Source organism: Nyctereutes procyonoides, unplaced genomic scaffold (genome assembly GCF_905146905.1).
Source record: "Nyctereutes procyonoides isolate TBG_1078 unplaced genomic scaffold, NYPRO_anot_genome, whole genome shotgun sequence".
Lineage (NCBI taxonomy): Eukaryota > Metazoa > Chordata > Mammalia > Carnivora > Canidae > Nyctereutes > Nyctereutes procyonoides.
Genome location: NW_026575142.1, coordinates 47,786,314 through 47,810,350, shown reverse-complemented (window position 1 = coordinate 47,810,350; position 24,037 = coordinate 47,786,314). Strand labels below are relative to the sequence as shown.

The window sequence follows — 24,037 nt, the reverse complement described above, 5'->3', positions numbered from 1 at the left end:
CTATATTTACAACCGTGTATGTCCTATAATTTTCCTTTTCTTATGAATTGTCTGGCTTTATTTAAAAAGTTAGGCTACTCTCATAACATAAACTGACAAGTGTTGCCTCTTTCCCCCAGAAGATTTTGGAGGGTTTTGGTTATTTTTATATATATTTTTTAAGTAATCTCTATATCCAATATAGAACTTGAACTCATGACCCCAGATGAAGAATCCCATGCTCTACCAACTGAGCCAGCCAGGTGTCCCAGTAGTTTGAATTTCTAGACATAAATAAGTTTTCTAGGGATGCGTGGGTGGCTCAGTGGCTGAGCATCTGCCTTCGGCTCAGGTCGTGATCAAGGGGTCCTGGAATCAAGTCCTGAATCAGGTTCCCTGTGGGAAGCCTGCTTCTCTCTCTGCCTATGTCTCTGCCTCTCTGGGTCTCTTGTGAATAAATAAATAAAATCTTAAAAAAAAAAAAAAAAACTTTTCTAGGAGTGCCTGGGTGGCTCAGTCAGTTAAGCCTCTGACTTTGGCTTAGGTCATGATCTCACAGTCCTGGGAGTGAGCCCCCTATCAGGTTCCTCTGCTCAGTGGGGAGTCTGGTTCTCCCTCTCCCTCTGTACCACCCCTCATTTGTGTGCTCTGTCAAATAAATAAATACGATCTTAAAAAAAAAAACAGTTTTCTAGTTTTCCTACTATTATTGATTAATTGCAATAAATAGTCAAAATAGTAGTCTGGGTTGGGGGCCCGGGTGGCACAGTCGGTTGGGCATCCCACTCTTGGTTTCAGGTCATGGTCTCAGGGCCATGAGATTGAGCCCTGCATCTGGCTCTGTGCTCAGTGCAGAGTCTGCTTGAGATTCTCTCTTCCTCTGCCCCTCCCCCATGTGCTCATGCGTGCTCTCTCTCAAATAAATAAATCTTCAAAAAAAACCCTACAAAAACAAAAAGTAGTCTGGGGGCACTTAGCTAACTTGGTCAGTGCGACTCTTGATCTTGGGGTTGTGGGTTCAAGCCCCAAGCCGGGTGTAGAGATTGCTTAAAAATCTTAAAACAACAACAACAACACAGTGGTCTGCATGATACAAGTCCTTTGATATTTGTTGAAGCTTCCTTTATGGCATATTGTGTAGTCCATTTTCATAACTATTCCTTTGTGCTTAAAAATGTTTAACTAGGGGCACAGAGGTAGTCAGGTAAGCGTCTTACTCTTGATTTCAGCTCAGGTCATGATCTCTGGGACATGGGATCTAGTCCTGTGTTGGGCTCTGTGCTCAGCCCAGGGACACCTGGGTGGCTCAGTGGTTGAGCATCTGTGCTCAGCCCAGAGTCTGCTTGTCCCTCTTCCTCAGCTCCTTCCCCTACTCGCTCTTGCTCTCTTTCACATAAATAAAATCTTAAAAAAAAAATGTTCCAACTATTACATGTAATAGTCTACATGTATATATTAGATCAAGCTTTGTTAAATGATGTTTGAGTCTTTTACATTTATACAGGTATTTTGCTGAGTATATCAATTACTGAGAGGTGCATAAAATCTCTCAGTACACTAGTTTATTTAGAATTTCTCCTATGGTTCTGTCAACTTTGGTTTAGATACTTTAAAACTTTTATCTAAAAAAAAAAAAAAAACTTTTATCTAGTACACAGTTGTTTCGAATTTTTGTCTCTCCCTGGTGAAAAGAACTTTTAACATTATATAGTAACTCTTTCCCTTTATGAATATTTTTGGTCTAAAATTTCATTTTGCCTGATATCAGTGTGCTACACTGGTTTTCCATTGGTTAGTATCTGCCAACTATATCTTACCTATTTGCTTGCTTTCAATCTTTATGTATTTAGATATGTCACTGATAAAATTTAGTTCTGTATTGTTTATCTCAAGATAATTTCTATCTTTTAACTAGATAACTAAATCCCTAGGCAATTTTTATGATTGTTGATATATTTAGATTTGTTGTTACTAAATCATTTTATACTATTTGTCTTGTTTTTTCTCTTTATCATATCCTTCCTCCTGTCCCTGCTTAAGAATCAAAAGATTTTTTTCCTTTTCATTCAATTTCACCTTCCTCTTACTACTTTTAAAGTTTAAATCTGTCTAATTTTTTAGTTATCTTAGCTACTCTAACATTCTTAACAAGTCTAAAGTAAATCAATAATTTTCCCTCTTCCAGAACAAAAAAGGACTTTACAACTCTCATGCCAATCATTCCTTCTCTACCTAAAATCCATGATTAGCCATTATTTTAGTTCTAGCTAGTCTTCAAAAAACCAAAACACCTACAATTTAAACGTAATTGTTTGAAAATGTCAATGACTGTTTCTCCCGTCTTCTAGTGAGCCCATCTAGATTTGCAGTTTTAGATTTTCTGAGGTGACAGGTCTTATACTATTGTTACACTTCACATGGTCGAAGAGTCCCCTTATCTAAATGCATGCTAACTCTAAAATAATCCATAAAATAGAAATCTCATAGCCTTAATCATATTTTATGCTTCCATTTAAATACTATCACATAAACTATTAGAAACCTTGCTTATTATCCTAAGACTTTTTACGAGAGACAGAGAGAAAGAGGCAGAGACATAGGTAGAAGGGAGAAGCAGGCTCCCTCTCGGTGTCCATCGAAAGATGAATGGATAAAGATGTGGTATATGTATACAATGAAATATTACTCAGCTATCAGAAATGACAAATACCCACCATTTGCTTCGACATGGATGGAACTGGAGGGTATTATGCTGAGTGAAATAAGTCAATCAGAGAAGGACAAACATTTTATGGTCTCATTCATTTGGGGAATATAAAAATAGTGAAAGGGAATAAAGGGGAAAGGAGAAAAAATTAGTGGGAAATATCAGAAAGAGAGACAGAACATGAGAGACTCCTAACTCTGGGAAACGAAAAAGGAGTAGTGGAAAGGGAGGTGGGTGAGGGGTGGGGGTGACTGGGTGACGGGCACTGAGGGGAGCACTTGATGGGATGAGCACTGGGTGTTATGCTATATGTTGGCAAATTGAACTCAAATAAAAAAAAAAAAATTAGCCATTATAGAAAAAATAAAAATAAAAAAGAAGCAGGCTCCCTTCAGGGAACCCAAGGTGGGACTCAATCCCGGGATAATGTCCCGAGCCCAAGGTGCGGCTCCGCTCAACCGCTTAGCCATCCAGGTGTCCCTATCCTAAGATTTTTAAATGTATTACTTGTTTGTTATTTGTGGTCCATTAATGGGGGGTTGGTATATTTTCCCCCGACCTGATTTTTCCCCCCAAATAATTAGTCTGTCTGAACCTTTTATTTTCAATAATTGAATCTATTATAATTTTCATAAATACATCAACTTATTTAACAATCAAATATTTAGTGAATACCAACTATTAAGGTACAAAACAAATGAGACATACTTTCTACCCTAGAGAGATTGCAGTCTGATTTGGAGAAAAAATATAAAAATAGGAAATGACTATACGACAAAGATGACAAGAGCACACAGAGAAAATACACCTAATGAGGGAGGAGAAAGGCAAATAAAGACTTTGTGAGAAAATAACATTCTTATGCTATTTGAAGAGTTATGTCTTTTTTTTTTTTTAAGAGTTATGTCTTTATCCATTTCTAGATACTTGGCAAAATGATGGTCCTCCCACAAGACACCATGAAATCATATTGTTAAGGAGCTAGTCCTTCAGCTTGGAGAAGTTCTTTTTTTTTTTTTTCCCCCTTTTCTCTAGAGAGAGAGAGGGAGGCAGAGACATAGGCAGAGGGAGAAGCAGGCTCCATGCACAGAGCCTGACATGAGACTCGATCCCAGGTTTCCAGGATCACATCTTGTGCTGAAGGCAGCACTACAACGCTGAGCCACCTGGGCTGCCCAGAGAAGTTCTATCTTGAAGACATGAACTGTAACTTTTTGTTAAAAATTTAACATTCTGGGGAACCTAGGTGGCTCAGTCAGTTAAGCATCTGCCTTTAGCTCAGGTCATGATCCCAGGTTCCTGGGATCGAGCCCCACATTGGGCCCCCTGCTCAGTGGGGAGTCTGCTTCTCCTTCTGCCCCTCCCTCTGCTCATGCTCTCTCTCATAGTCACTCTATCTCAAATAAATAAATAAAATCTTTAAAAAAAAAAAATTTAGGGGATTCCTGGGTGGCTCAGCAGTTTAGTGCCTGCCTTCAGCCCAGGACATGATCCTGGAGTCCTGTCTGCCTCTCTCTCTCTGTCTCTCTTATGAATAAATAAATAAAATCTTTAAAAAACAAAAATTTAAAACATTTCAATTTGGACAACAAACATTTTTTAGCAACTAGCTAAGGCCCCGAAGGATAGAACTAGGTCAGAAAAAGTCAAAAGTTCTAAATTTATCCACCCTAACATGCCTGATAAAATATACCACTTGTATATGGAGTGCCTGGAAGGCTCAGTTGGTGGAATGTTTGACTGTTGATCTTAGGGTTGGGAGTTCCAGCCTCATGTGGAGTACAGAGATTACTCCATTTGTATAAAAGCTCATGTCTTAGAAATTTTTACCAAGTACAATTTTACTTTATGTCAAAGACAAGCAGATACACTGAGGCAGTTTCAAGTCTTTGGACCTTAGTTTATTTTAAAACAACTAAGAGTTTGGGGGAAAAACCCTTAAGGCTTCTTCCTACAGTAATACTATGATAATAAAAGTATGCCAGAGCATTAACATAAATGGATAACCAAAAATGAGAGAATACTGGATACTCACTTGGACACATTGCCCACTACTATTGTTTTCTTTACAAAAAGTCGTGAAGTTTCATCTCCTGTGAGATCAGCATTCCGCTCTGTTTTATGAGAGCCAGTAATACTAGCAATGTCCTGAAAGAAATCATAATCAATTTTCACTTTTAATTTGGACAATTTCTAATAGACAGAAACCACAAAAATTTATACAAGGTATGTATGAAGCAACTCATTTTTTTTTTAAATACAAAGTTCTCTGGCTTTATGGTACCTCTAAGAACATAAAAGAGTAATTTTACCATTTTTTTCATTAGCTTACATAAAATGTTCATTATAACTCCATGAGTATATATATATATATATGTATACACATATATATATATACTCACACACGTATACATATATTTACATATATATATTTAACAGTCATACACATCTGTGCTGTATATGCAAACAGGATATGGAAAGATATACAAGAAACTATTACAATGGTTACCACTGGGAAACAGGAATGGGGAAAGGGATCAATGGAATTTACTTTCTTTTTAACATTCTATATTATTAAAAACTTTTCAATGAGAAGTAATGCAGATAAATGATTCAAGTTTGACTATGGAGATAGACTGCCAGGGTTTAAATCCTGGCTCTTCCATTTACTAGATCTTTAAGTTTGTGTAATTATTTAACTTCTCTGTCTCAGTTTCCTCACCTATAGAATAAGGATAACAGGGGCACTTGGCTGGCTCAGTTGGTGGAGCACATGACTCTTGATCTAGGGATTGTGAGTTGTGTGTTCCAGCCCCACGTTGGGTGTAGAGACTACTTAAAAAATGTTTAAAAACCCTAGGGGCGCCTGGGAGGGTCAGTTAAGCATCCACTCCTGATTTCAGGTCAGGTCATGATCTCAGGGTTGTGAGATCAAGCCCCATATCAGGTTCTACAGTGTGGAGCCTGCTTGAGATTCTCTCTCTCTCCCTCTGCCCCTTCCCACCATTCTCTCTTAAAAACAAAATAAAAAATAAAATAAGGATAATAGTACCTGCCTCACATGATTGTTTCATACAGTTCTCAGAGAAGTGCACCATAGTAAGTACTAAATATTTGTTACATAAACATGAACATGTATATTACATACATGATGGTAAATTTCAAAATCCTATAACCTGTATCACCTAAATTCTTTTTAATTAAACAGAACCAAAATACTAAGCCTGGCTGGCTTTGTCAGTAGAACATGTGACCTCCTGATCTCAGGGTTGTTAAGTTTGAGCCCCACATTGGGTGCAGGTATTACTTAAAACTAAAACCTTTAAAAAAATAAACACAACCCCCCACCCCAAAAAACCATGCAGTATTTGCCCAGAAATAGTACTGGTAAGAAACAAATAAATCCAAACATTAATAAGAGTTTTCATTTTTGGGTGATGACATTATGACTTTTCTATTCTTTTTTACTTTCTTGTAGTTTAAATTTTTCAAAAATGAACACATGAATTTATAAAAAGAAAATTTCTTAAATTGATTTTTATCAAAATAAATAAAATCCTTGATGTCTGAATACGTGAAAAACAAACTGAAGAGGATTCCTCTATCATAGAACACCTGGCTGAGAAAAATAATCCAACAAGGGCTCTACAGCCAAATATTATTTTTTTTTAATATTTTATTTATTTATTCGAGAGAGGGGCAGAGGGAGAAGCAGGCTCCATGCAGGGAGCCTGATGTGGGACTCGATCCCGGGTCTCCAGGATCACGCCCTGGGCTAAAGGTGGCACTAAACCGCTGAGCCACCCAGGCTGCCCTACAGCCAAATATTATAACAAGAAGTACAGAGCAGCTTGAGATGGGAATTCAAATGAGAATCTGGCAGGATCAAAGAGGAATAAATGGTTTTCATTTTTATTTATTACTTGTCAAGTTTCCCCCAGTTATTAAAGCATTAAAGTCTCACAAGGCAAAATGCTGAAGAGAGAACAAACATGACAAAATGGAAAGACCTTGGATAAGGTCACAGAATTGCCAATTCCTCAAGGTTTTTCTCCTATCCATGTGGATTGCCTCTAGGAGTTGTGCAGGGCACAGTTCTGACTCAGTTTAATTCTCAGTTCTGATATTTGTGGACAAATGCAACATAAAGCACATCTCCAAAAGGGATATAATTAACTTATTTCTTAGGGTTCCTATGAAGGTGAAATGGAATAACATGTACATACTTAATAAATACTAGTTCCCTTCTCGTCTCCCTCCCACCCATCAAACTATACCCTTCCAGTATTTCGGCTTGGTCTCTGGTCCATGTTGTTTGAGAGTCTTTCTTCTATATCCATATTGCTATTATTGTCTTTGTCCGATAAGAAGTCATTATGTTGAGATAAAGAATCACTTTCTGAATGATTGGCTGATGGTGTCTCTGATCTCTGATTGGCAGGTGACGATGACCTAGATGGGGACTCCAAAAATTTCTTGATAGCAGGATGATTAAAAACCATTGTATCATAAGTCTTTGATCCCTGCAAAAATGAAAGCAAGCAAAACAAACTTTTAATCAAATCCATTAAAAGTAGGTAAAATCTTAATTTTCCAAAACCCTTATCTATTTAGGGATCATGCTTAAAATTCTTCAAAATCTTCCCACAACCAGGGATCCCTGGGTGGCGCAGCGGTTTGGCGCCTGCCTTTGGCCCAGGGCGCGATCCTGGAGACCCGGGATCGAATCCCAGGTCGGGCTCCCGGTGCATGGAGCCTGCTTCTCCCTCTGCCTGTGTCTCTGCCTCTCTCTCTCTCCCTCTGTGACTATCATAAATAAATAAAAATTAAAAAAAAAAAATCTTCCCACAACCACAAAATGAAGTCCAAATCCGTTAATGTAATCTGAGCCAAACCAAACAAAAGGTAGAAAGTGATAATTATGTGGAGGTCTTAACACTAAAAGGTGCAAGTTTTCTGAAACGAAATATAAAGGTAAACATATAGTGAATTATGGAAAGATTTGACTTTAAAAAAAATAAGCCTCACACTGCTTTAACACATCAATTGCTCTAAATAAAATGTTACTATAAAAGATACAAAGATTTTTAAAAATGTATATGGTAAAATGGCTCCCACAAAATGTAGTACAGAATGCTTTAAAATGATTAATACTTACATATAAAGCTTGTCATCAGTCCAGTATTGAAGCCTGGAGTATTTTTGTGTATTTTGTTACTTGGATACAAAATACAGTGTATTCTCTTATAATGAGATACACTCGACAGTTCCCAGGAAGCCCAGCTTTTAAAAACTGTGCAATTAACATAATTTAGTGAGAAGAAAGGAGCCAGAAACTAGTATTTCAAAGTAACAAAATTATTGAATCTCAATAATAAAGGTTATTTTCTAGAGCTGTGATGTATTTTGTTACAGAAAATTAAAAACAATTAAATAGTAGACAATAATAGACAAAACTACACCTCAATATCCTTGAATAAACACTAATCAAAATATAACAGGAAAAAAAATATCAGTCTACTTCTAGACTACCAAATAACACAGTTCAGAACTGCTAATCACTTAAAAAAAAGGTGGGGGGAGGGTGTTGCCTCATGGCACAATCATTTAAGCATCTAACTCTTGGCTTCAGCTCAGGTCATGAGATCAAGCCCTATGCCAGGCTCCCACTCAAAGCAGAGTCGGCTCAAGTTCCTCTCTCTTAAGTTCCTCTCTCCTTCTGCTCCCCAATCCCTGCTGTGCTCTCATTTTCAAATAAATAAATAAATAAATAAATAAATAAGTAAATCTTAAAACAACAACAAAACATTAAATGGACAACCAGCCCTACAAACAGAGTTGCTACAAGTCCCACGTCATACAGTTGCTAGCCTGTAATATCCATTTTGTTGAATCTGATAGCAAGCCACGTAACAGATGACACTAAAATCTACCCTGGGTGAAGAGTTGTCTTCCAAAAATTCATATCCACCCTGAACCTGTGAATGTGACTTTATCTGGAAATAGAGTCTTTGCAGATACAATCAAGTTAAGGTGATTTCATACTGGATTAGGGCTTACTAATAAGAGGGAAATGTGGAGAGAGAGAAACTGTGACGACACTTAAGAGGGAAAACATCCATGTGAAGATAGAGGCAAAAACTGGACTGATGTAGCCACAAGCCAAGGAATGCCAAGGTTTGCCAGTAACTACCAGAAGGTAGGAGAAGGTGATGAAGGATCCTTCCCTAGGGCCTTCAGAGAGAACATTGTCCAGTAACACCTTGATTTTGGACTGTTAGCCTCCAGAATCATGAGACAATAAATTCCTCTTGTCTTAAGCCACGAAGCTTGTGGTAATTTGTTACAGTAGCTCTAAAAAATAGTTCAAGACTCTAGTATGTATTATGGAAACTCCTGTGGTAGAAGAAACAACCATCTATCCTCTAAGATTAAATTCAAATAATGCTCCAGATCTCTCTAAGACAACATGGGAGTATCTCCAATGCCAGGTACCCTCAAGCAATATAGGATGACATGAAAGCCAAAACACAGTACTTCTTATCCATAAAAACCACAGGGAACAATGTAAACCAGTATGGCATCACACCTTCCCCAGCCCTGCCACCATTCTCACTGAATGAAAAATGAACAAAAGTTATATGCTGAAATTATCAAAATCTCAAACAAGAAGAAACACTTCTGTTTCAGTTCAACTCTAATACATTCCTTTATAATTGGAGCGATCCAGTAGCAATCACATTAAGTGATTACACTTAATATCCCAAACAGTAGGACAACCTGATTACTAGGTCTCCTGATTTGATACAATAAGATATACAGCATCACCTATGAAGTATTATTGCCAAAACCCTCTAATTTTAACCAAATCTTTATACCCAACTACCAGTTTACAGAAAAATAGAGGGAATGAGGGACTAACCCAATGAAAAAAAAAATAAACCCAAAATGTAGGATAGTCTGGCCTGATCTCTTTAAATAAGTCCACATTATGGGGGGGGGGGGTGATCAGATAAAATGAGTCTAGAGAAACAAAACAACCAAATGTAGCCCATGAACCTTGATTAGATCCTGAACCTTGATTAGATCCTATGTCAAAAAATCACTTTTAAAAAATATTTTGAGGATGACTAGGAAAATCTGAATATGGAATGGTTATCAAATAATATCAAGAAGTCACAGAAGGAGATCCCTGGGTGGCTCAGCGGTTTAGCGCCTGCCTTCAGCCCAGGGCATGATCCTGGGGTCCCAGAATCGAGTCCCACATTGGGCTCCCTGCATGGAACCTGCTTCTCCCTCTGCCTGTGTCTCTGCCTCTCTCTCTCTCTCTGCCTCTCTCATGAATAAATAAATAAAATCTTAAAAAAAAAAAAAGTCATAGAAGAATATCCTGTAGGAAATACATGATTTGAGTACTTAGGGGTGAGGTGTCATGATGCCTGGAACTTATTCTCAAATATTTTACAGAAAAATAAGATGGATAAAGCAAAGATGACAAAACATTAAAATAGTGAATCTAAGTGATGCATAAATGGGTGCTTATTTCATCTTTTCTGTGTATTTGAAATTTTTCATAAAAATTGAGGGAAAAATCAGGGTTTCCTGAATAGGGTGTATCTACTGAAACTACAAATTGCTGTTCACTAAGAAAATCTATCTATAACTTACTCCAAGCCAACCATAATCAAATGAAGAATAAGGCAAGTTAGAATAGGGTCTCACTCAACTTTGTATCTACAAGCCTAGGAACAGTGCTAAATATTAGCTGGAGAAGGATTTAATATCAAGGAAAAAATGTAGGGGTGCCCGGCAGCTCAGTTGGTTAAATGTACGACTCTTGATCTCAGCTCGGGTTATGATCTCAGGGTCATGAGATCAAGCACTGTATCAGCATCCAAGCTGGACTTGAAGCCTGCGTAAGATTCTTGCTCTCTTTCTCCCTCTGCCCCCTCCCCAATCCCAGGCACATGTGCTTTTTCTCTAAGTAAAAAAATAAAAAATAAATAAAGGAAAAAATGATACTTAGGATTACTGACAGTTTATGTATTTTCCAAGAAGGTACGCTAAGGCTTCTTGAATTCCAAAGGTCAATATAAGAACATTTCAAAAGCAGGAATTTCACATCAACACTAATTTCCCCTTCACACAACAAATATGGATAGCCAGAAATGACTGTATATGAGGAAAACTTACCTCAGAAACTTTTAGAAGTCCTGCAGAAGCATAATAGTTTGCAACAATGCAGGCACGAAGTTTATCCATCATCCTTCTTGCCTCAATCAGTCGCTAAAAACAAATGTTAACCTGTTACTTTAAAAAATAGAAATGACATAAGAGGTAAACTATAAAAAAGTTAATAAGAAATACAAAGGACTGAAAGCTCAATTCTCTAATAATCAAAGAAAGGCAAACAAAAATGACTATTTCCACCTATCAAATGGGCAAAAGACTTTTTAAAAGAATGACAAAAGCCGGGATCCCTGGGTGGCGCAGCGGTTTGGCGCCTGCCTTTGGCCCAGGGCGCGATCCGGGAGACCTGGGATCGAATCCCACGTCGGGCTCCCGGTGCATGGAGCCTGCTTCTCCCTCTGCCTGTGTCTCTGCCTCTCTCTCTCTCTGTGACTATCATAAATAAATAAAAATTAAAAAAAAAAAAAGAATGACAAAAGCCAATGTTTACAAATATAGACAAGTTAATATGTAATATTTATGTATATGTATACATAATCACTGAGAAATGTCCACAAAAATACTGAGCAGAGAGCAAAAAGGTATTTCCTTATAGGATGGAATTTCAAGTAATTTTTTTCATTATATTTTTCTGCAATTTCATTTATAGGAAAAAAAAGGCATATGCCTTTTTTCCAAAATGAGAACACTCTTTTTAAAAGAACAGGAAGGGGGATTGTGCCTGGGTGGCTCAGCCAGTTAAACATCTGACTCTTGATTTTGGCTCAGGTCATAATCTCAGGGTCCTGGAATTGAGCCCCACGTCTGCATCTGGCTCCCTGCTCAGTGATGAGTCTGCTTCTCCCTCTCCTTCTGCCCCTCCCCGCTGCTCTCATGCACTCTCTCTCCCTAATAAGTAAATCTTGAAAGAAAGAACAGCAAAGATGAGAATCAACATTCTACCTCAACAGATTTTTTTTTGCAACAGATTTGTTGTTGTTGTTTTAAAGATTTTATTTATGTGACAGAGAGAGAGAGCACAAGCAGAGGGAGTGGCAGAGGGAGAGAGAGGCAGGCCCTTTGATGAATAGGGAGCCCAAAGTGGGGCTCAATCTCAGGACCCTGGGATCAAGACCTGAGCCAAAGACAGAAGCTTAACCGAGCCACCCAGGCACCCCTTGTTTTTTTATCACCATTATACCTGGTCAATGACTTCAATTTCATGTTCCTTATTCTTCATTTCAAGTGCAAATTGTTCCTTGATAATAGTCTCGATCTTCTGCACAGCAGCATCTCGAGCTGCACAAAGAACATAAAATAATCCAAGGTCTAATTAATCAGTGACTGTCTTAAGTCAGTATGCAATAGAAGAAACTCAGGATAACTTCTACGTGGATAAACTTAGTGGCCGTCACTTCAACCAATAATGAAAAGTTAAAATCATTAATATGGAGGCAAACTGACTTCCTGTGTTTTCTGACATGCATCACTCAAAGGCATTTTGGCCAAAATCCTAAATCTAATTACAGGGAACATCAAAGAAACCTAAACTGAAGGACATTCTGCAAAATAACTGGCTTACATGCTTCACACATTAGAGTCAAGAAAGGTAGAAAGGTTGAGATTAAAAGAGACTAAAGAGATGACAACAAAATGCCATGTGTGATCCTGGACTGGATCCTAGAGAAGGTAAAATATTTACACAATACTGAGAAACTGGTAACACCTGAATATGGACTGGATGTTACATAATGTAATGGATGTTAAAATTTCCTGCTTCTGATAATAGTACTGTGATTACCATAAGAGAATCTCCTTAAGAAATATACCTACATTTACAGGTTTCCAATTTATTATCCAATGATTTAAAAAGAATGATATGCATATATATCTGCATGCACAGACGCATCTCAGAGCATGTGTGTTTGGGGGTGGGTAAAAAGACTGATAAATCAATGAGGCAAAAATATAAACAACTGGCAAATTAATCTAGATAAAAGACATACAAGTATCCTTGCAATTTTTGTTTGGAATCACACCAAGATAAAATTACTGTATAAGAAAAAGAAATCCATTAAGATTCTGAGAGAAGTATCTGGTGACCTCTGAAAAACCATAGTCCCAAAGACAAAGAAAATAAAAGGGTTAGCTAGAGGAGAGGTAGTCTGTGACATAAGAGCAGTTTGTAAGAAGGCAACAAGCTTCCCTCTGTAGAAAAGGATCTAGCAAGCAATTCAGTTCCTGATCACAACTACATAAAACAGTGACCAAAAAAAGAATTCAAAAGTAAAGAAAATGCTTCTGGGCCGCCTGGATGGCTCAGTTGGTTACGCGTCTGACTCTTGATTTTGATTCAAGTCATGATCTCAAGGTCATGAGATCAAGCCCCACATCAGACTCTGCATGAGGCTCCACTCTGGGTGTGGAGCCTGCTTGGGATTCTCTCTCTCTCTCTCTCTGCCCCTTGCTGTCCATTCTCTCTTTACAAAAAAAAAAAAAAAAAAAAAAAAAAGCCTCTACTCTTGAAAGTAATATTATACTATACATTAACTGGAATTTAAATAAAAACTCAAGAGGGGGTACCCAGGTGGCACAGTCAGGTAAGTGTCTGACTCTTGGTTTCAGTTCAGGTCATGATCTTAAGGTGCATGAGATATAGCCCGGTATCATGGCATCTGCTTGAGATTCTCTCCTTCTCCCCTTACCCCGTCATGCTCTCATCCTTCTCTCCCCAACAAATACAGCTTTTAAAAAAAAACTTGAAAAAAAAAAAAAAACTTGAAACAAAAAAAAAAGAGAAAAGAATGCTCTAAAGGTGACAGAATTCAGATGACAATGACTCAAAGTAATATGCAACTTGGAGTTTAAAATATCAGATACAAGGGAGCCAAATGATTGTTTGAAAAACCTGGGATTTGGGGGCACCTGGCTGGCTCAGTCAGTACAGCATGTGACTCTTGATCCTGGGGTTGTAAATTCAAGCCCCACATTGGGTGTAGAGATTACTTAAAAATAAAATCTTTAAAAAAGAAAAACTTGGAATTTTGCAAAAATGATTCTGTGTAATATGAAAAAAATGATGTTCACTCATGCTTCGGAGTATATGAAAAATTGCAGAGAAAATTTGGACCCCTTGATACCCATGTCACTCTCTCCCTGTAAAACATAGGTCATTAATCTGGCAACTTCAAACCAATAATGATATAAGTGAGCATTCTTGTGGATATGTCTGCATGAATGGAAATGACTGACTTTTGTCATTATGAAAAAAAGAGTATTTTCTACTATAACTATATATATATATCCTTGTCTGTAGAAACCAGCAGATACTCTTGGGGGAGAATGAAGTCAGAGACTGTGATCACTGAAGGCGGTTTTGTCATAAGCTCCTCAGAAAGAAACTTTTCTAAATTAAATCTTTCATGGAATGAATAAAAACAAAACCAACAAACAAAACAAAATAAGCAAAAAGAAGCATCCTACCAAATCTACTTTCAGCAAAATTCTGAAAAATAAAATATGGTTTGGGATTAGGCAGGCACTACCTACATCAAGAGGAAGAGCAAATTGTTCCTCAGTAGGAAAAACTGTCCCTGCTTAGGCAGACTATCTGGGATCTTAACAGAAATTATGATGTTTACTAAAACAGTTTTCCCTACTCTTATTTTTATTAAATAAGTTATGGCATATGATGCATTTGAGGAGTAAAGGACATAAGTTTCATATTTATTTGGCTTATTGAAAGGAAATAATTTCCTTAAAAATAGAATTATAATTGAATAAAGGGAAAGGTTGCTGTGAAATGTTTTCATTACTTGAAATTCAATTCAAGGAAAGGAAAGGAAATTCAAGGAAAGGAAAGAAACTAGACTTTGATAATTTTTGCTCCAAAAGACTTTTGGAGGGTATGTATGTCTTGACTGCACTTAGAGAAAGGAATTTTGTTTCACCACCTCAACTCTAGGGGCACTAATCTTTGTGGAGCTACAACACTTTATGACTTGGATGCCTTTTTTACCAGTTGTATTAACTTACATTGATTATTTAAATAAATAGTAATGAATTTCAGCAATAATTTGTTTTAAAAACTCAAATTCAGCAACTTTTTTTGAGATAGCTTAAAATATTCTGGGTTGCTACAGAAACATAGTTGATGATTTGCTCTTCAACTAATTAATTACATGATCTTGGGCAAGTAATTTAATGTCTCTGAGCCTAAACTACTAGCAGCTAAGTGCAGAGGTTAAACTACATCAGTAACTCCCAAATTTGTATCACTCATATGTCATCGTTGTTACCTACACCACATCTGAGAATCATATGAAACATCTAATTAACATAATATTTTAAAATAATTTTAGCCTTATCCTATGTAACAAGTCATGCAACTACAAAACTTATAAGATCATCATCTTTCCAACAGACATTAAAATAACATACAACTATTACAATAAAAAAACCTTAATCCATATACCACCCATTATCATCTACCACACTGCAGCATACATATTATAAGATTTTATGGTTATGCCTCACATACAATGATAGCTAAAACTTAGAGCCAGTCTCATTATTGACACTTTCACTGTCTACATGATTGTCTTCCTGGCCTTTTTCAACACACAGGGTGTATTGCTATTGACAGACCACTTAATTAATCCCTCTTCAAATTATACGAAACAGGAGAAATACATTTTGTTTTAGTTCCTGTAAATCTTATAGGAAAGCATACCTCAAAAAAATAAATAATTTCCTAAAGCAGGTGAATTTTTACCTGAATTCTCAATTGCTTTATGCCGCTTATTTGGAAGAGCCACAGATACATCCTCATAATCAGGGTCAGTTTCTTTGATTGTTCGCTTGATTCCAGACATGATGACATTCGTTCTTCACTGTGAAGTAATAATAAATAACACTGCTTGATGCTAGTATGAATAAATATATGTGCACACAAAAACAAAGGGAAAAATATTACACAATACTGATACTCTTAAGTCTCTGTATAAACATGTACATAGCCTTGTTAAAATCAAAAACCTAACTTCAAAAGTTTACTAAAAACAGGAGCGCCTGGGTGGCTCAGTTGGTTAAGCATCCAGCTCTTGATTTCAGCTGCAGTCATGGTCTCAGGATCATGAGACTGAGCCCAGCATCGGGCTGAGAAGAGAGAGAGAGACAGCTTGAGGTTCTCTCTCTCCCTCTCCCACTGTTATTCCAATTCCCTCCCCCCATGCCCCCATACACAGGCATGCATGCTCTCTCTCAAATCTTTAAAAAAAAAAAAAGTTTACTAAAAACAAAATCATCATCATCTGTCATAAAGTGTAGGTTTCCCTTTCAAGAGAAAATCTTTTAACAAGTCAGCACATTGCTTAAACTTTTCAAAAGAAGCCAGGCTTTCACAGAAGGGCACTCAAAAGGAAAGGAAAGAAACTAGACTTTGATGAAAACATAGCCCAAATAGCACTTTGGAATTCACAATGCAACCAGCATATTACAAAACATGAGTAATATATATAGTTAAGCTCTTAATAAAAAATTTATCATAAAATCTTCTTTCTGGTACTTACACAGTGCCTACTATATAACAGGTACTCAATAAATATTATTGCTACTGATCACTTATCATTACTCATAAAAAACCCATACATATAGATATATTAAGCAAGTTTGCAATACAGTAAACAAATCCTATGTATACAGGTCTGCAAAAAAAAAAAAAAAAAGACAATCCCATAAATCTTCTAGATCAGCACTGTCCCAATACATTAACTACCCATATATGGCTATTTAAAGTTAATTAAAATTTTTTAAAAAATAAAAAAAATAAATTCAAAATTCACTTACTTTCTGGTACATTTCAATTTTCTCATTTCAGAACTAGCCACATTTCAAGTGTTCAACAGCCATCAGTGGCTAGAAGCTATACTATATTAGACAGTGCAGATACAGAACATTTATATCACTGCAAAAGAGTTCTACTGGACACTGTTGCTCTTCCAAACTATGTTTCATGGAGCACTTATTAATATTTCATGAGTTAGCTTAGGAAATGCTGCCCAGGGATCCCTGGGTGGCGCAGTGGTTTAGCGCCTGCCTTTGGCCCAGGGCGCAATCCTGGAGACCCGGGATCGAATCCCACATCGGGCTCCCGGTGCATGGAGCCTGCTTCTCCCTCTGCCTATGTCTCTGCCTCTCTCTCTCTATCATAAATAAATAAAAATTAAAAAAAAAAAAAAAGGAAATGCTGCCCAAACCAGCACCGTCCAAAAGATATGTAATGTGAGCCCAGTATGGAATTTAAATATTCTCTAGCAACATGTCTCCAAAGGCAAGGGAAACAAAGGCAAAAATTAACTACTGGGACTTCATCATGATAAAAAGCTTTTGCACAGCAAAGGAAATAGTCAACAAAACCAAAAGACAACCTACAGAAAGGGAGGAGATAATTGCAAATGACACCTCAGATAAAGGGCGAGTATCCAAAACTTATAAAGAAGTTACAGAACTCAACACCCAAAGGAAAAATAATTCAATCAAGAAAATGGACAGAAGACATAAACATTTTTCCAAAGAAGACATATAAATAGCCAACAGACACATGAAAAAATGCTCAACATCACTTGCCATCAGGGAAATACAAATCAAAACCACCATGAGGTATCACTTCACACCAGTCAGAATGGCTAAAATGAAGGAGTCAGGAAACAACAGATGTTGGCGAGGATGTGGAGAAAGGGGAACCCTCTTACACTGTTGATGGGAATGCAAACTGGTACAGCCACTCTAAACATCTGGAAATTCCTCAAAAAGTTGAAAACAGAGTTACCCTACGACCCAGTATCTGCACTACTGGGTATTTGCCTCAAGATACAAAGGTAGTGATCTGAAGGGGTACCTGCACCCCAATGTTCATAGCAGCAATTTCCACAATAGCCAAACTATGGAAAGACCCCAGATGTCCATCAATAGATGCATGGATAAGAAGATATGGTGGATAGCATACAATACATACAATGGACTACTACTCAGCCATCAAAAAAGAAAAAGAAATCTTGCTATTTGAAACAATATGGATGGAACTAGGGGATATGCTAAATGAAAGAATGAGAGAAAGACAATTACCAAATGATCTCACTCATATGTGGAATTTAAGAAACAACACAGGATCATAGGGGAAGAGAGGAAAATATAAAGCAAGATGAAATCAGAGAGGGTGACAAACCATAAGAGACTCCTAATCATAGGAAACAAACTGAGGGTCACTGGAGGGGAAGAAGGGGAGGGCAGGGAGATGGGGTAACTGGGTGATGAACATTAAGGAGGGCATGTGATGTAATGAGCACTGGGTATTATACAGGACTGATGAATCACTGACCTCTACCACTGAAACCAATATTACATTGTATGTTAATTAACTAAATTTAAATTAAAATTTTTAATTTAAAAACATTTTTTATTTTTAAAGATTTTATTTATTTACTCATGAGAGACACACACACAGAGAGAGAGAGAGAGAGAGAGAGAGGCAGAGACCTAGGCAGAGGTAGAAGCAGGCTCCATGCAGGGAGTCTGATGTGGGACTCTTTCCCTGGACCCGGGATCACGACCTGAGCCAAAGGCAGACGCTCAACCACTGAGCCTGGACTGAGCGCAGGTGCCCCTAAATAAAATCTTTTTTTTTTTTTTTAAATAAAATCTTTTAAAAAATAAAATAAAATTCTCTAGCGGCCACATTCAAAAAGGAAAAAAGGGGGCAGCTGGCTGGCTCAGTCAATAGAGCTTTTGACTCTTCATCTCAGCATCATGAGTTTGAGCTCCACTCCACGTTGGGTGTAGAGATTACTTTAAAAAAGGGGGGGGGGGCAAAAGAAATGGGTGAAATTAATTTTAATAACACTTTTACTTAACCAATGTACTCAAAATATTATCATTCCAACAATGTAATCAATATGAACAAATTAGCAATAAGATATTTTACCCAAAAAAAGGATATTTTACATTCTTATCTCTGTACTAAGTCTTTAAAATCCAGTGTATAGTTTACACTTAGAGCACATCTCAATTTGGAACAGCCACACTTCAAAGGCTCAGTAACCATCTGTGGCTAGTGACTCCCTTACGAGAAGCAAGGGCCTACTGATACAATATACAGATAATAAGACAGGCTCAGGGTAGTTTATATGTTGTTCCTTAGAACATTAATCTATGACACAGAACAGACAAGAAGAGCTCCTTGATTTCCAAACCTTTGTTCTACCATCTACCACTAAAGGTTATTTACCTAACCAAAGGCAAAAATACACAATATGCATTTGCTTAGGTATTTAGAAGTTCTAAAATAAAATTAATAAAAATGTTAACTCAAAAATGTTTTTATTCAACATTAAAACAGAAATAACAATTTAAAAGTTTCTTGGTTTAGTCCAGTTCTATTACCCATCCCTGAGATAGGCTCACTTGATTCAGCTGGGAGAGAGACCCATTATATAATGATACGTATTTAAATCCTAGATCTCAGAGATCATTTTTTCCTATAACTGCTGTGTAATAAGCTCAAATGTTCTAAAAACTCCAGTATTTATAAACATCCAGAACCAAGCCATTTATTTTTTTATTTTTTTATAAATTTTATTTATTTATTTATTTATTTATGATAGTCACACACAGAGAGATTGAGAAGCAGAGACACAGGCAGAGGGAGAAGCGGGCTCCATGCACCGGGAGCCTGACGTGGGACTCGATCCCAGGTCTCCAGGATCGCGCCCTGGGCCAAAGGCAGGCGCCAAACCGCTGCGCCACCCAGGGATCCCCAGAACCAAGCCATTTAATGTTTCCTCACCATCATTATGTACCTGCTCTAATTTAGAATATAAATGAGTCTTCATTTTTGTAGAGGCCCTGAATCCAACTGTTATTTTATGTTTCTAAAGAAAGCTTATAAAAAATGAGAGTAATGGGATACCTGGCTGGCTCAGTTGGTAGAACATGTCACTCTTAATCTCGGGGTCTTGAGTTCAAGTCCCACCTTTGGTATAGAGCTTACTAAAAATACTAATAAAATAAAAAATAAAATAAGTGCCCAGGTGGCTCAGTCGGTTAAATGTCTGCCTTTGCTTCAGGTCATGATCCTGCAATACTGGGATCAAGCCCTATTTTGGGCTCCCTGCTCTGGAAAGACACTGCTTCTCTTTCTCCTTCTGTTGCGCCCCCTGCTTGTGCTCTCTCATGCTCACTCAAATAAATAAATGGATAAAATGTTTTTTAAAATATTAAAAAAAAAATGGGGAGTAAGGTCTTGCCTTCCCCAATTGGTCTGCAACGAGTTTTAGACAATCTGAAAAAATCTTGGGCCATTACATAAAGAATACATTCCAAAAAAAAAAAAATAATCAATAAACCTCATTCCTTCTTCTTTAATTCAGAAGGGAAAAAACATACGTCCTATTCTCCAATAAACCTAGAATCAGAAGTAGATACATTCTAGCAGATCTCCAAATCTGTTTCTGCATAACACCACTTCCTCAGTGATCACCTGTCTTCTACAGTTTGCCAGAGTCTTATGGGATTATTTGCAAAGATGAGTGAATCCAGCATCACCTTCACTCATCCTTTCCATGGACCTCATAATCTGAATATTTTCCTCCTACCTCCCAAGAGTAACAGTAGCTCCTCCACAAGAAGGCTGGGGATCCTTGAAGAAAAGAGTATTTTATTTCACCCTCATTTAAAAGATAAAATAAAACTCTCTTTTGCTCTAAAACTAGGGAAACAGAAGAGAAAAAAAGAAGAATTTGGGTGTAGAGGGGTTGGGATAGAAAAAGAAGAAACCAATGAGTTAACTTGTGCTGTCAAGGTCATTCATAATTCATGCAGCCTTGTAATAAAGCTTTGATGTCAACTTTGGGCATAGATTTGAGCTTCTGATAAACAGGTGTAGGAAGATTTAGGTCCATACTGCGACTTTTTAATAACTCAGGTCTACTTCGGTCTAGCAAAAACACTAAAGTATACACATGCCACATTCAAGTATATGCTAGGAAAGCTGGAACAACTGCTGAGGCATGCTCTCATCATAATGTAATTAATAAGTGAATGGAATGTGTAACAAATGATCCATGGTCATCTTAAGCTTCAGATTCTTGTCTTTCAGATTTATGAAAAGGAAATAAGAACAGTTGTTAGATATTGATACATTCAACTTTGAAACAAAATGTCCTATTAATCCTCTTTAGGTTTTGAATCAGATAAAACTAATATGGAGATGGTAAATGTGAACTGCTACCAAAAAATAAAAAATAAAAAAGTCCATTACTGTTTATAATTAGTCTGTGAGAAAGGATTTTTTCCATATTGTGGGACCAAATCCATATTCAGAAACATGTATAATGCTGATTCCTCTAATTTAAAAATTTTTGGGGATCCCTGGGTGGCGCAGCGGTTTGGCGCCTGCCTTTGGCCCAAGGCGCGATCCTGGAGACCGGGGATCAAATCCCACGTCGGGCTCCCGGTGCATGGAGCCTGCTTCTCCCTCTGCCTGTGTCTCTGCCTCTCTCTCTCTCTCTATCATAAATAAATAAAAATTAAAAAAAAAATAAAATTGCTAAAGACCACACGAGTTACCATATAAGGTCAGCCCTAGGATCCATTCAGGCCAGTACTTTGTCTCCTATCTACAAAGTAACATGTCAAAGAGTTCAGAATAAAACAGCTATTCTAAATCATCCATGCCACTGCTTCTAGCTGTTAGTGTTAGAACTGGAGAGGTGGCCTCACGTTGTTTTACCCTTCCCTTACTCCACCACTTCAACACACCTTCTCTGGACAGAGTGAGCTATATATATGAAATGTTTAAAGGTTTTGAGACATTTAAGGTAAATTCTTAAATTGACAGAAGGAAGGAAATAAAGAGGCACCTGGCTAGCTCAGCTACAGGAGCATGCAACTCTTGATTTCAGAGTCTTGAGTTCAAGCCCCATGTTGGGTATAGACTGCTCGAATAAATAAATAAATAAATGGACTTTTAAACTTTTAGACAGAAAAAAGAGGGACACCTGGGAGGCTCAGCGGTTTAGCGCCTGCCTTTGGTTCAGGGTGTGATCCCAGGATCCGGATGGGATGCCTGAGTGGCTCAGCTGTTGAGTGTCTGCCTTTGGCTCAGGGTGTGATCCCGGAGTCCTGGGATCAAGTCCCGCACCAGGCTCTCTGCATGGAGTCTGCTTTTCCTCCCTCTTCCTTTTTCTTTTCTTTTCTTTTTTTTTTTTTTTTAAGATTTTACTTCTTTATTCATGAGAGACACAGAAAGAGAGAGACAGAGACACAGGCAGAGGGAGAAGCAGGCTCCATGCAGGGAACCCGATGTGGGATTCAATCCCAGTACTCTAGGACCACGCCCTGAGCTGAAGGCAGATGCGCTTAACCTCTGAGCCTCCCAGGTGGCCCTCCTCCCTCTTCCTATGTCTCTGTCTCTGTGTGTCTCTCATGAATAGATTAAATAAAATCTTTTAAAATAATAACCTTTTCTTTTCTTAATTTAAATTCAATTAATTAACATTAGTGTACTATTAGTTTCAGAGTTGGAAGTCAATGTCATCAGTCTAACACCCAGAGCGCACTACATCATGTGCCCTCCTTAATATCTATTATCCAGTTACCCCATCCCCAACTCCCCCCCCCCAGCAATCCTCAATTTATTGTCTCTTATGGTTTGTCTCACTTTCTGATAACATTTTGTTTTATTTTTCCCTCCCTTCCCCTATGCTGTTTCTTAAATTCCACATGAGTGAAATCATAACTGTCTTTCTCTGACTGACTTACTTGCATAATGACTTATTTGCATAATACCCTCCCCTTCCATCCAGTAATTTTTTTTCTTTTTTAAAGATTTATTTATTTATTCATTCATGAGAGACACAGAGAGAAACAGAGAGGCAGAGACACAGGCAGAGGGAGAAGCAGGCTCCACACAGGGAGCCCGACGTGGGACTCGATCCTAGGTCTCCAGGATCATGTCCTGGGCCAAAGGCAGGCGCTAAACCGCTGAGCCACCCAGGGATCCCCAATTTTTTTTTAAATCATATAAAATAACAGTGACGGGGTACCTGGCTGGTTCAGTGGATGGAGTGTGCAAATCCTTTTTTTTTTTTAAAGATGTATTTATTCAGTGAGAGCAAGAGCATGCAGGGGGAAAGGGAGAGCCCACAGAAGAGAGACCCTTAAGCAGACTCCATGCTGAGCATTGAGCTCAACACAGGGTTCAACCTCACAACCCTGAGATCACAACCTGAGCTGAAACCAAGAGTCAGAGGAAGGTACAACTCTTGATCTCAGCATTGTGTAGGTTCAAGTCCCACACTGGGTATAGAAATTATTTAAGATTAAATCTTTAAAAAAATGATAAACCCAATATATATTAACCTTAAACAAGTCTATTTACAGATTATCCCTTCCGAAGTATGTGAGTACATGCTATATGTACATTTACAAGGTGGCAGGAAGTCAACTGGGTAATCAACATTAGGAAGGTTAATTTGGGGTGGGGAGGGCACAGATTAGTAATACTTTTAAATTTTAGTTTATCCTAAAATATTTCAGATATTCAAAAAGTAAAAAAGGATCAGTTAGGGGATTAAAAGACATTTTTAAAAGTATCTGCCTTTGGCTCAGGTCATGATTCCAGAGTCCTGGGATCGAGCCCCACATCGTGTGGGGAGTCTGCTTCTCCCCTCTCTCTCTCTCTGCTTCTCCCCACCTCAAGCTCTCTCTCCCATGTGTGCTCACTCTCTCTCAAATGAACAAAATCTTTAAAAATATATATATATACTTCCTTATATGCACTAGGAAATATGTTTATTTTTATTTGAGAGAGCGCAAGCAAGAGCAAGAGACAGCACAAGACAGCATGAGCATGGGGTAGAGAGAGATGCAGACTCTCTGGTAAGCAGGGAGCCCAACATGGAGCTCAAGGCCAGGATCATGACCTGAGCTGAAAGCATACACTTAACTGACTGAGCCACCCAGGTGCCCAGTATATAGGATGTTTTAAAAATAAAATGTAAATAAAGAAATTATGGGGGACACCTGGGTGGCTCAGTGGTCGGGCGTCTGTCTGCCTTTGGCTCAGGGCATGATCCCAGAGTCGCGGGATCAAGTCCCACATCGGGCTCTCTGCATGGAGCCTGC

General features: G+C 37.9%; 1 protein-coding gene across 2 annotated transcripts in view; it reads right to left on the bottom strand.

Annotated features, from left to right (window-relative positions):
• YEATS2 (YEATS domain containing 2) overlaps nt 1–24,037 on the bottom strand; it is a 113,382-nt gene that overhangs the window by 76,567 nt on the left and 12,778 nt on the right. For both annotated transcript variants that reach the window (XM_055308279.1, XM_055308280.1), the window contains exons 2-6: nt 15,630–15,747; nt 12,057–12,154; nt 10,880–10,972; nt 6,964–7,209; nt 4,722–4,834 (exon numbers count right to left, since the gene is read on the bottom strand). In XM_055308279.1, coding sequence (XP_055164254.1) covers nt 4,722–4,834; nt 6,964–7,209; nt 10,880–10,972; nt 12,057–12,154; nt 15,630–15,729 — 650 coding nt within the window. In that variant the 5' untranslated portion in view covers nt 15,730–15,747. The remainder of the gene's footprint in view (nt 1–4,721; nt 4,835–6,963; nt 7,210–10,879; nt 10,973–12,056; nt 12,155–15,629; nt 15,748–24,037) is intronic.